This window comes from Coregonus clupeaformis, unplaced genomic scaffold (genome assembly GCF_020615455.1).
Source record: "Coregonus clupeaformis isolate EN_2021a unplaced genomic scaffold, ASM2061545v1 scaf2956, whole genome shotgun sequence".
In the NCBI taxonomy this organism is placed as follows: domain Eukaryota; kingdom Metazoa; phylum Chordata; class Actinopteri; order Salmoniformes; family Salmonidae; genus Coregonus; species Coregonus clupeaformis.
The window spans coordinates 20,694-33,399 of NW_025536410.1; the positions used below are offsets into that span (position 1 = coordinate 20,694).

The following is a 12,706-nucleotide window of genomic DNA, read 5'->3' on the forward strand; positions in this document are numbered from 1 at the left end:
AGGCGCTCCTGAGATCCAGTTTTGTGAAGAAACGTGCTCCGTGTAATGATTCCGTCATACTCGCAATCAGAGGGAGTGGATAACTGTATTTCACAGTGATCTGATTGAGACTACGGTAATCAATACACGGGCGCAACCCTCCATCCTTCTTCTTCACGAAAAAGAAACTTGAGGACGCAGGGGAAGTGGAGGGCCGTATGTATCCCTGCCTCAGAGACTTGGCTATGTATGTCTCCATAGCCACCTTCTCCACTTGAGACAGAGGATACACATGGCTCCGCGGAAGCGCTGCTCCTGTCTGGAGGTCTATCGCACAATCCCCCTGTCTATGAGGAGGCAACCGCGTCGCCCTCGTTTTGCTAAACACGAGTGCTAAATCCTCATACTCAGGGGGAATGTGCATTGCGGGCACTTGGTTCGGACTCTCCACCGAGGTCGCCCCCACGGAAACACCTAGACATCGCCCTACACACTGGGCAGACCACTCCTTGAGAGCCCTCTGTTGCCACGAAATGGAGGGATTATGGGTAATTAACCAGGAAGCCCCAGCACCACAGGATACGCAGGAGAGTCGATCAGATATAACTGAATAGTTTCCTCATGACCCCCTGCGTACTCATCTTAAGTGGTGCTGTGACCTCTCTAATCAACCCCGATCCCAACGGGCGGCTATCTACTGCATGGACAGGGAAGGGAGCATCAACAGGAAGGAGGGGAATCCCTAACCTTACACAAAAATTCAGATCAACAAAATTCCCAGCTGCGCCTGAATCGACTAGCGCCTTATGCTGGGAATGAGGTGCAACCTGAGGAAATCTTACAGGTATACATAAGTGAACAACAGAGAGCTCTGGGTAAGTGGGGTGCCTACTCACCTGAAATGACTCCCCAGTGCGTGGCCTGTTGTCCCGTCCCCCTGGAGACCCTCCCCAGCACCGAGCCGCAGTGTGCCCTCCACGGCCACAGTTGGTGCAGGGGACGGCCCCCCTCGGGCTCCCTCTCCTCCTCTCTCTAGCGCCAGCACCCCCGAGCTCCATAGGGCTCGGCTCGGAGGTGCTGGAGGGTGGAATGGACGGCCCCCACTCGGGACGTCCGCGGGTGGCCAGCAGGATGTCGAGACGGATGGACATGTCCACCAACTGGTCGAACGATAGGTTGGTGTCCCTGCAGGCCAGCTCTCGACGAACGTCCTCCCGTAGACTGCATCGATAGTGGTCGATGAGGGCCCGCTCAATCCACCCCGCATCCGCCGCTAGAGTCCGGAATTCCAGGGCGAACTCCTGTGCGCTCCTCCTCCCCTGTCGGAGGTGGAATAGACGCTCCCCCGCCGCTTTCCCCTGCAGGAGGAACCCCTGACTCCCGGCTGCGGTGCCATCATACGCCCTCGGGAGCGAGAGCCGAATCCCACTGGATTCCGGAGCTGGGATGGGAGGACTGACCGATGGTGGTGGTAAGGTTGGAGGAGGTGTGGGCACTCCTCCGGTCTCCCATCGGCGCAGAGTGTTTATCACCTCTTGCAGGGCGGATCCGAGTTGCTGGATCCTGGCGTCTTGACCGCTGACTCGATCCTCCAGCGACTCGGGTGCTGCTGCTGCCCTTGCTGACTCCATAGTGGTGTGTAATTCTGTCAGTGGTACTGATGTCGATGTGGTGGTGGAGTCAGGCGCAGGACACAGAAGCTTAATCCAAACAGACAAAGGACAAATACAAAATAAAGATCCTCAAACGACGGAGGCGAGTGATACGCAGACCGTGCGTAAAACACTATATACAAGAGATGCGCAAACAGTGCGTAACTACTCTTAAATACGAGAATGCAAAATACAAAATACAACAAACCCCAACAGACAGGCGTACAATTACACACAACTAACTACAAACTTATAGGGGACATAATGAACACTAAATGGAAACAGGTGTACAAGGAAGACAAAACCAAACAAACATCGATAACATTCAATGGTGGCATTTAGTACTCCGGGGACGACGACCGCCGAAGCCTGCCCGAGCAAGGAGGAGGAGCAGCCTCGGCCGAATCCGTGACAGAATGCCTCAGGGCACTGAGGCATTCATTCTCTTATGTGTCAGTGTGAGAATGAATAACCTTTTTAGCAGAATCAGGCAACAGTGTAAAATCATGTTTAATTCCGAAGAACCTGTTTAGCACTGAACGAAGAACCTGTTTAGCACTGTACAAAAATGCCCAGCTAATCAGGTTCTTCGTTGTCCCTGAGGCATTCAATCTCTCATGTGTCAGTGTGAGAACGAAGAACCTGTTTAGCTCAGCCTGTTAGTATAAGAAATAACATGTTTGACTCAAAGGTTGGCATTCAGCATTCCATGTACCTCTTACGTCAGAGAAATCTCTGAATCTAAAGAATATGTGGCATTGAAAGTACGACTCATGTCTCAAATACTGAGTTGATTCTAAGTTAATGTGTATATATTAAAGTACCGGTACTCTCTCTAGAGGGGATTAATGCAACATACAAATCACACAGTGTGGTTGCTTTAACATTATTACAAGATTTGAAAAGGGTGGCATGCTGCTCACCGTTTTCAGCATTCTATGAAATGTATTGGCTTGAATTTTCATTTTTGACATTTGAATGCTAGCCATTTCAATCCATGTATTGAAATTATGTTCAGATTGGAGTTTGTATATTGTGTGACTAGGCCTACAAATAAACTGTGATTTTAGTTGAGAGTTGGCAAATAAATATGTTTAAAAAATTTGATTAGGAGATGATAGTGTTAAATAGCCTTGGCTTTTTGCCCATGGAACTTTGGGGCGTGGTTAGGACACATGTACGTTCTGCATATAAATAACTCGACAGGCTAAAAGTGAAACTGTTGCTATACAATTGTTACTCCATAGCAGCCTAGCCTATTATCACTTCACGAACATTGAATATACTTGATTCAAAAATAGGTAAGTTGTTCATTTGAATTATTTATTTGGAATCAATGTACAATTTGTAAACCTGTCTTCCGGATAATGATGGACATAAAGAAATAAGCTGGTAGGCTACAGAATGTCTTGGTTGTTTTATTAGACTTGTTGGACAAGACGTTCAAGGTTTGCTCAAAGACGATATCTTGCAATGAGGCTTGACTGATTTAATACAACAATGTAGGCCTAAATGTTTTCTTACCAATAATGAACAGCAGCCTAATTTTAATAAAATTGTTTTACTTTTTTTTGTGAAGTTCCTTAAATGTGCCGAGAATGTACCAAAGCCAAGCAACTATCCTTCAACATTCCCAGGGAAGGATGTTTGCAAAATAACAACACTCTCAACACTCTCAACATGCTTTATGGTTCTTAGAACGTTTTGTGCTAGCTGAAAAGTCTGTATTGAAATGCAAATTCCTTAGTGGTCCTCTTGAGGACATCACGATTCAGGCTCTAATTCTCTGACATGCTTCAGAAGGTTGATCACGTCATCAGCTATTTTGTTAAATGACGGATAAAATATGAAAGTGAGAGTGGATTTTGTATTGGGACTTTTATTTATAATTATATATGATTTAATAAATAGTAACCCAATTGGGATACATTCACTTTAACCACAGATCTAGCCAGTGGTGGAAAAAGTACCCAATTGTCATACTTGAGTAAAAGTAGATATACCTTAATAGAAAGTTACTCAAGTAAAGGTGAAAGTCACCCAGTAAAATACTACTTGAGTAAAAGTCTAAAAGTATTTGGTTCTAAATATACTTAAGTATCAAAAGTAAATGTAATTCCTAAAATATATTTAAGTATCAAAAGTAAAAGTATAAATCATTTTTTAAAATTCCTTATATTAAGCAAAGCAGACGGCACCATTTCCTTGTTTTTGTCAGGGTTGAGTGTAGAGGTAACGTGGAATCACACGCAGGACACACAGAGATTCGAAACAGATGTCTTTAGTGAAGTCCAAGACAACAAGCCAACCACGGCAACAGGCCACAGGCGAACAATACGCACACTGGTAAGTACCAAAAATAACAGCGCACAACGTGCGGGACTCTCTCTAACAAAACGAATACAGAGAGAACAGAACAACGAACTAATACAACACGTGACATCGAACAATTACACACAACACCTGACCAAACACAAGAGAACTAAATAGGACGCATAATGAACACTAACAAGGAACAGGTGTAACAAACAGACAAAACCAATCAAACATAGAAACATAGAACGGTGGCAGCTAGTACTCCGGAGACGACGACCGCTGAAGCCTGCCCGAACAAGGAGAAGGAGCAGCCTCGGCCGAAACCGTGACAGTACCCCCCCCTTGACGCGCGGCCCCAGCCGTGCGCCGACCCCGGCCTCGGGGACGACCAGGAAGACGCGGAGCAGGGCGCGTAGGATGACCACGATGGAACTCGGTCAGAAGAGACGGGTCGAGGATGTCCCTCCTCGGCACCCAGCACCGCTCCTCCGGGCCGTACCCCTCCCACTCCACGAGATATTGGAGACCCCCCATCCGGCGTCTCGAATCTAGGATGGACCGAACAGTGTACGCCGGAGCCCCTCGATGTCCAATGGGGGCGGAGGAGTCTCTTCTATCTCATAGTCCTGGAGTGGACCAGCTACCACCGGCCTGAGGAGAGACACATGGAACGAGGGGTTAATATTCTTGTAATCAATGGGCAGTTGTAACCTGTAACACACCTCGTTCAATCTCCTCAGGACTTTAAAAGGCCCCACAAACCGCCGACCCAGCTTCCGGCAGGGCAGGCGGAGGGGCAGGTTTCTGGTTGAGAGCCAGACTCGATCTCCAGGTGCGTACACTGGCCCCTCACTGCGGTGGAGGTCGGCGCTCGTCTTATGTCGACGGATGGCTCGCTGCAGATGGATGTGTGCAGCGTTCCACGTCTCCTCCGAGCGCCGCACCCACTCATCCACCGCAGGGGCCTCGATCTGGCTCTCATGCCAAGGTGCCAGAACCGGCTGGTACCCTAACACACACTGGAAAGGGGTTAGTTTAGTGGAGTGGCGGAGAGAGTTCTGTGCCATCTCGGCCCAGGGAACATATCTCGCCCGCTCCTCCGGCCGGCCCTGGCAATACGACCTCAGAAACCTACCCACATCCTGGTTGACACGTTCGACCTGCCCATTACTCTCCGGGTGGTAACCCGAGGTAAAAGCTCACCGAAACCCCCAACCGTTCCATAAACGCTCTCCAGACTCTGGAGGTAAACTGGGGGCCTCGATCAGACACTATATCCTCGGGTACCCCGTAATGCCGGAAGACATGGGTAAATAAAGCCTCAGCGGTCTGTAGGGCAGTAGGAAGACCCGGCATGGGAAGGAGACGACAGGCCTTCGAGAACCGATCCACAACGACCAGGATGGTGGTATTCCCCTGTGAGGGGGAAGGTCTGTAACAAAATCCACCGAGAGGTGAGACCAGGGTCGTTGTGGAACGGGCAGGGGTTGTAACTTACCCCTGGGCAAGTGTCTGGGCGCCTTACACTGGGCACACACCGAGCAGGAGGAGACATAAATCCTCACATCCCTGGCTAACGTTGGCCACCAGCACTTTGTGCTAAGGCAGTGCACTGTCCGGCCAATACCTGGATGCCCAGAGGAGGGTGACGTGTGAGCCCAATAAATGAGTCGATCCCGGACCTCGAGCGGGACGTACGTCCGACCCACCGGACACTGTGGAGGGCTAGGGTCGGTGCGTAACGCCGCTCGATCTCGTGATCGACCTCCCATACCACCGGTGCAACCAGACAAGACTTAGGTAGTATGGGAGTGGGCTCAACGGACCTCTCCTCCGTGTCATACCGCCGAGACAGGGCATCTGCCTTCCCGTTCTGGGACCCAGGGATGTAAGTGATCTTAAACACGAACCGGGCTAGAAACATAGTCCACCGAGCCTGGCGAGGATTCAGTCTCCTAGCTGCCCGAATGTATTCCAGGTTACGGTGGTCAGTCAAAATGAGAAAAGGGTGTTGAGCCCCCTCAAGCCAATGCCTCCACACCTTTAGGGCTTGTACCACGGCTAACAGCTCCCTGTCCCCTACGTCATAATTACGCTCCGCCGGACTGAGCTTTTTAGAATAAAAAGCACAGGGGCGGAGTTTAGGTGGTGTGCCGGACCGTTGTGATAGAACGGCCCCGATACCGGCTTCAGACACGTCCACCTCCACTTGGAATGGTAAAGCGGGATCCGGGTGCGCCAGCACTGGAGCCGAGGTAAACAGGTCCTTCAGTCTCCCAAAAGCCCTGTCCGCCTCAGCTGACCACCGCAAGCACACCGGACCCCCCTTCAGAAGGGACGTTATGGGAGCTGCCACCTGTCCAAAACCCCGGATAAACCTCCGGTAGTAATTCGCAAACCCCAAGAACTGCTGCACCTCTTTAACCGTGGTTGGGGTTTGCCAATTACGCACGGCTGACACACGGTCAACCTCCATCTTCACCCCTGACGCAGACAACTGATAACCCAAAAAGGAGACCGACTCCTGGAAGAACAGACATTTCTCTGCTTTGACATACAGGTCATGCTCCAACAGCCTCCTCAATATTCGGCGCACCAGGGCTACATGTTCGGCTCGGGTAGAACTGTACACCAGAATATCGTCTATGTACACGACTACTCCCTGCCCCTGCATGTTCCGGAAAATCTCATCTACAAAGGATTGGAAGACTGATGGAGCATTCATTAACCCGTATGGCATAACGAGATACTCGTAATGACCGGAGGTAGTACTAAATGCTGTCTTCCATTCATCGCCCTCTCTAATGCGCACCAAGTTATATGCGCTCCTGAGGTCCAATTTTGTGAAGAACCGTGCCCCGTGTAATGACTCCGTCATAGTCGCAATCAGAGGGAGTGGATAACTATATTTCACAGTAATCTGATTGAGACCGCGGTAATCAATACACGGGCGCAAACCTCCATCCTTTTTCTTCACAAAAAAGAAGCTCGAGGACGCGGGTGAAGTGGAGGGCCGTATGTATCCCTGTCTCAGAGACTCGGCAATGTATGTCACCATCGCCCTCTTCTCCTCCTGTGACAAAGGATACACATGGCTCCGCGGGAGCGCAGCTCCTGCCTGGAGGTCTATCGCACAATCCCCTCGTCTATGAGGTGGCAACCGCGCCGCTCTCGTCTTGCTAAACACGAGTGCCAAATCCTCATACTCGGGGGGAATGTGCAGTGCGGGCATTTGGTTCGGACTCTCCACCGAGGTCGCCCCTACGGAAACACCCAGACATAGCCCCTCACACTGAGCAGACCACCCCTTAAGAGCCCTCTCTCGCCACGAAATAGTAGGATCATGTGTAATCAACCAGGGAAGCCCCAGCACCACCGGATACGCAGGAGAGTCGATCAGATAGAGCTGAATCATCTCCTAATGACCCCCCTGCGTCTCCATCCTAAGTGGCACTGTGACCTCCCTAATCAACCCGGATCCTAACGGACGGCTATCTAGGGCATGTACAGGGAAAGGATTATTTACCGGAAGGAGGGGAATCCCTAACTCTACACAGAATTTGCGATCTACAAAATTCCCAGCTGCGCCTGAATCTACTAGCGCCTTATGCTGGGAACGAGGTGCAACCTGTGGAAAACAAACAGGTATGGTTATGTGTACGACAGAAAGCTCTGGGTAAGTGGGGCGCCTACTCACCTGGGAGGACTCCCCAATGTGTGGCCTGCCTTCTCCTCCACCAGGAGACCCTCCCCAGCACCTAGCCGCGGTGTGCCCTCCACGGCCACAGTTGGTGCAGGGGACGGCCCCCCTCGGGCTCCTTCTCCTCCGTCTTCTAGCGCCAGCACCTCCGAGCTCCATAGGGCTCGGCTCGGAGGTGCTGGAGGGTGGAATGGGCGACCCCCACGCGGGACGCCCGCGGGTAGCGAGCAGGGTGTCCAGCCGAATGGCTATGTCAATCAACTGGTCAAATGAAAGCATGGTATCCCTGCACGCCAACTCTCTGCGGACATCCTCCCGGAGGCTGCAGCGGAAGTGGTCTATGAGTGCCCGCTCATTCCACCCTGCATCTGCCGCTAGAGTCCGGAACTCCAGTGCAAACTCCTGAGCGCTCCTCATCCCCTGCCGGAGGTAGAATAGACGCTCCCCCGCCGCCTTCCCCTCGGGTGGATGGTAAAACACTGCACGGAAGCGGCGGGAGAACTCCGCATAGGTGATAGTTGCGGCGTCTATTCTCCTCCATTCGGCGTTGGCCCACTCCAACGCCTTGCCGGTGAGACAGGAGATGAGGGCGGAAACGCTCTCGTGTCCCGAGGGCGCCGGGTGTACGGTGGCGAGGTAGAGTTCAACTTGCAACAGGAACCCCTGACACCCGGCAGCGGTGCCGTCGTACGCCCTCGGGAGCGAGAGCCGAATCCCACTGGGTTCCGGAAGTTGGACAGGCGGGCTGACCGGTGGTGATGGTGTGGTAGGTGGGGGTGTGGGTACTCCGCTGGTCTCCCATCGATGGAGGGTGTTCATCACTCTGTCCAGGGCGTGCCCGATTTGGTTAATCCTGTCCTCCTGTCCACGAAGGCGCTCCTCGATGATCTCCGTGGGTGCGGTTGCTCCTGCTGATTCCATTGAGATGGTGTGTAATTCTGTCAGGGTTGAGTGTAGAGGTAACGTGGAATCACACGCAGGACACACAGAGATTCGAAACAGATGTCTTTAGTGAAGTCCAAGACAACAAGCCAACCACGGCAACAGGCCACAGGCGAACAATACGCACACTGGTAAGTACCAAAAATAACAGCGCACAACGTGCGGGACTCTCTCTAACAAAACGAATACAGAGAGAACAGAACAACGAACTAATACAACACGTGACATCGAACAATTACACACAACACCTGACCAAACACAAGAGAACTAAATAGGACGCATAATGAACACTAACAAGGAACAGGTGTAACAAACAGACAAAACCAATCAAACATAGAAACATAGAACGGTGGCAGCTAGTACTCCGGAGACGACGACCGCCGAAGCCTGCCCGAACTAGGAGAAGGAGCAGCCTCGGCCGAAACCGTGACAGTTTTTTAAATTTACGGATAGTTAGGCACACTCCAACACTCAGACATAATTTACAAACCATGCATTTGTGTTTAGTGAGTCCGCCAGATCAGAAGCAGTAGAGATGACCATATGTTCTCTTGATAAGTGCGTGAATTGGACCATTTTCCTGTCCTGCTAAGCATTCAAAATGTAACGAGTACTTTTGGGTGTCAAGGAAAATATATGCAGTAAAAAGTACATTATTTTCTTTTGGAATGTAGTGAAGTGAAAGTAAAAGTTGTCAAAAATATAAATAGTACAGATACCCCAAAGTAGTACTTTAAAGTATTTTTACTTAAGTACTTTACACCACTGGATCTAGCCTCAGATTACCATAACTCCAATACTGATCTGCCATCGATGATGAAAAACATCTCACCCTATCGGATTGTCTTCAGTCCAGTTACTAGGCTACCTGTTCCATAGTTCCACAGTCCCTCATTCGATTTGCAGAAAGTTTGCAAGAAAGGCATTTCACTGTACTTGTGACATTAAAACATAAAACTTGAAACACAGCTTCAGTCGGCCTGTAGTGTCCTGTACCGTGGTCCTCTGTAGCTCAGCTGGTAGAGCACGGCGCTTGTAACGCCAAGGCAGTGGGCTCGATCCCCGGGACCACCCATACACAAACAATTTAAAAAATGTATGCACGCATGACTGTAAGTCGCTTTGGATAAGTCGCTAAATGGCATATTATTATTATTATTAATTTTTTCTAGTCCTAGGCCCTACTGTATGTCTCATGCCCAGTTAGGCTCCAAGTCTCCAGCAGTCTGTGGCCTTAGTAGTAGCTGGCTATGAGTCCCCTGCCTTGTCATGCCCTAGGCCTCCCGCACTGCTAGGGTCTCAGCCACCTGACTTTGGGTACTCACCGTTCCCTGACCCGGTGGGCCTGCTGTCTTCAGGCGTTTGCACCTGAGCCGGTACGCTCCTGGCCTCCATGCATGGTCCCGAGAATTTACACTGCTCCTTTAGTTTTACAGCAAGACGCAACTTGACTGTCCTGCTGTTGCCCACACCTTTGATTATATCCCTTTCATTGTTTAGATTTGCATTGAAGGAAACATGGGCAGAACAGCAAAGGGACCATGAGGTTGAAGTCCACCTCTAGTTAGTGTGTTTCTGTCATGTCGTATTGAGAAGAGGATGCAAACCATTTTCTCAAGGACCACTCTGTAAAGAGTCAATGACAGAAATGTGTGTTTCCTCTTTCTCTTAGACCAGACAATTAAATAAATGTTTCGCTCATACTTTTTGACAAGCAAACCCACTCTTACTCTCTCTTTCTCGCTCTCCATCTTTCCACCTTGCCCTACCTCCTTTCTAGAGTAAATCATAACCATGGAGACACTGAATAAAATCGATCACCTCCAATCATCAATCTTTGGTAGACCCGGGCCCAGACACGGACTTCAACTCCTTCACTGGTTCTCCCACGACTACGTCAAATTCAACAAAAAGGGTGAAATGGTGACAGTGCTCAACCCTAAGAAGAAGGCGTTCGGCTTCCAAAGCTTCATTGACAAAAAACTGCTCCCAGACCAGGGATTCCCATACTACATGGTGGGCAATCTGAAAGCCCCAAGGTCTGAGAACTTGCCGGGTTATGTCAGCGAAAACCACACAGGACACAATGATGACAGCAACATAGACCGGATTATCATCAGCCTGCAGTCAGACCTGGTGTTGGACAGGATTTACGTGACCCAACAATATCATCACAGAGGTGCTTTTTACCCCAAGCGCACCTATTGCATCAGTAAGGGGTTGGTCAGTATCATCAGTAATCTGGATCTGGATGAACTCCTGGAGCAGGCTGGATATTCTCTTCCTTGCCCTTCCTCCATTGACACGCTGAACGAAATGAGATACCTCCAGTCATATGGCTTTGGTAGACCCCGGCCAAGACATGGCCTTCATCTCCTTCACTGGTTCGCCCACGACTACGTCAAATACAACAAAATGGGTAAAATGGTGACAGTGCGAAACCCAAAGAAGACGGTGTTTGGCTTCCACCGCTTCTTCGACAACATAGAGGAGCTTGATGGCCAATGTAACCAACTGCTACCAAACCAGGATTTACCGTACTACGAAGTGGGCAATCTGAATGCCCCAGGGTCTCAGAACCTACCGCGTTATGTCTGCAAAAACTACACAGGACACAATGACGACAGCAACATAGACCGGATCATCATCAGCCTCCAGTCAGACCTGGTGTTGGACAGGATCTACGTGACCCAACATGATCATCGCAGAGGTGCTTTTGACCCCCAGCGCACATATCGCATCAGTAAGGGGTTGATCAGTATCATCCGTAATTTGGAGCTGGATGAACTCCTGGAGAAAACTGGATACTCTTAAGACTTTCCCCCCTGGCCAAGGGCATCGTACACATAATTCCTTTTGAACCTAATTTCTGATGGTCAAATTCAAGATCTTTAATTGTATTATTTATTTTCTTACAAATGTATACTAGGCATGGGTATTACATCATGTCTTCGATATTCCCCATCCATTATGCGTTGTAGAAAATTGTGAATGTTTTTATTTTGATAAAAGGCCTTGGTTTCAGGTGTTTCACATCCTGCCATGTTTTATTTTTTATTTTTCCCCAACAATTTCACCTGCAATAGTTATTGCCACACTAGTCGGAACTAGGAAACTGTAGTTATACATGTGCCGCGTTCAACCAATTAGCAAGTCAGAAATGTCTGAGTTTCCTAGTTCTGACTAGCACATGACCACAGCGTAAGTGTGTGTGTGTGTGTGTGTGTGTGTGGGGGGGGGGGGATTCATGTTTCTAATAATGTTTATGTTTAGTACAAAATGTTGAATGTATCAATAACATCAGTCTCACCACATCAACACCATACTGTGAACAACAGCCTGTACTGTACTGTTTGACCATTATATCATTATTTAAATAAAATCAAACTCTATTTACATAGAATAATGTTTTACAAAAGTAAATTAATCACATATCCATTTCTCTGAAACCTGGGTCGTTCCGCCAATTAGGTGCCTTTTGAGTAGTGTAACCTAATTTTAACATTGTCATAAAGAGCACATGTTCAACTTAACCCTATAAAGTCTAAGGGCCCGGGTGTAAGAGTCACACAACCAGCGCTGGACATGGAGCCAACATGGAGAACCTAACTTGCAATTTAAATAACTTTTCTATCCCTGCAATTTTGTGTTTGCCAGACTCACGTAAGTTGCTAGCTGACCAAGATCCGTTTTATTTAAGTAACTTTAACTAAAGTCTAAGGGCCCGGGGCTGGGTTTCTACTAAGCTAACATATGGAATTATTTTAAGATGGTCATACCAAGGATCATTTTGCTATTTAATTTGGACTTCTAGGACCCTTTTATGTATCAAAATGTACAGTATATACTGAACAAAAATATAAACGCAACATGTAAAGTGTTGGTCCCATGTTTCACGATGTGAAATAAAAGATCCCAGAAATTGTCCATACGCACAAAAAGCTTATTTCTCTCAAATTTTGTTCACACATTTGTTTACATCCCTGTTAGTGAGCATTTCTCCTTTGCCAAGATAATCCATCCACCTGACAAGTGTGGCATATCAAGAAGCTGATTAAACAGCATGATATTTACACAGGTGCACCCTGTGCTGGGGACAATAAAAGGCAACTCTAAA

At 48.9% G+C, this 12,706-nt stretch overlaps 1 protein-coding gene across 1 annotated transcript; it reads left to right on the forward strand.

Moving 5' to 3' along the window:
• Positions 1-10,509: 10,509 nt before the first annotated feature.
• Positions 10,510-11,679, forward strand: LOC121550617. Its single transcript, XM_041862946.2, has one exon. It carries the CDS (start codon positions 10,510-10,512, stop codon positions 11,401-11,403), a length of 894 nt encoding a protein of 297 aa, XP_041718880.2. The 3' UTR covers positions 11,404-11,679.
• Positions 11,680-12,706: the final 1,027 nt, after the last annotated feature.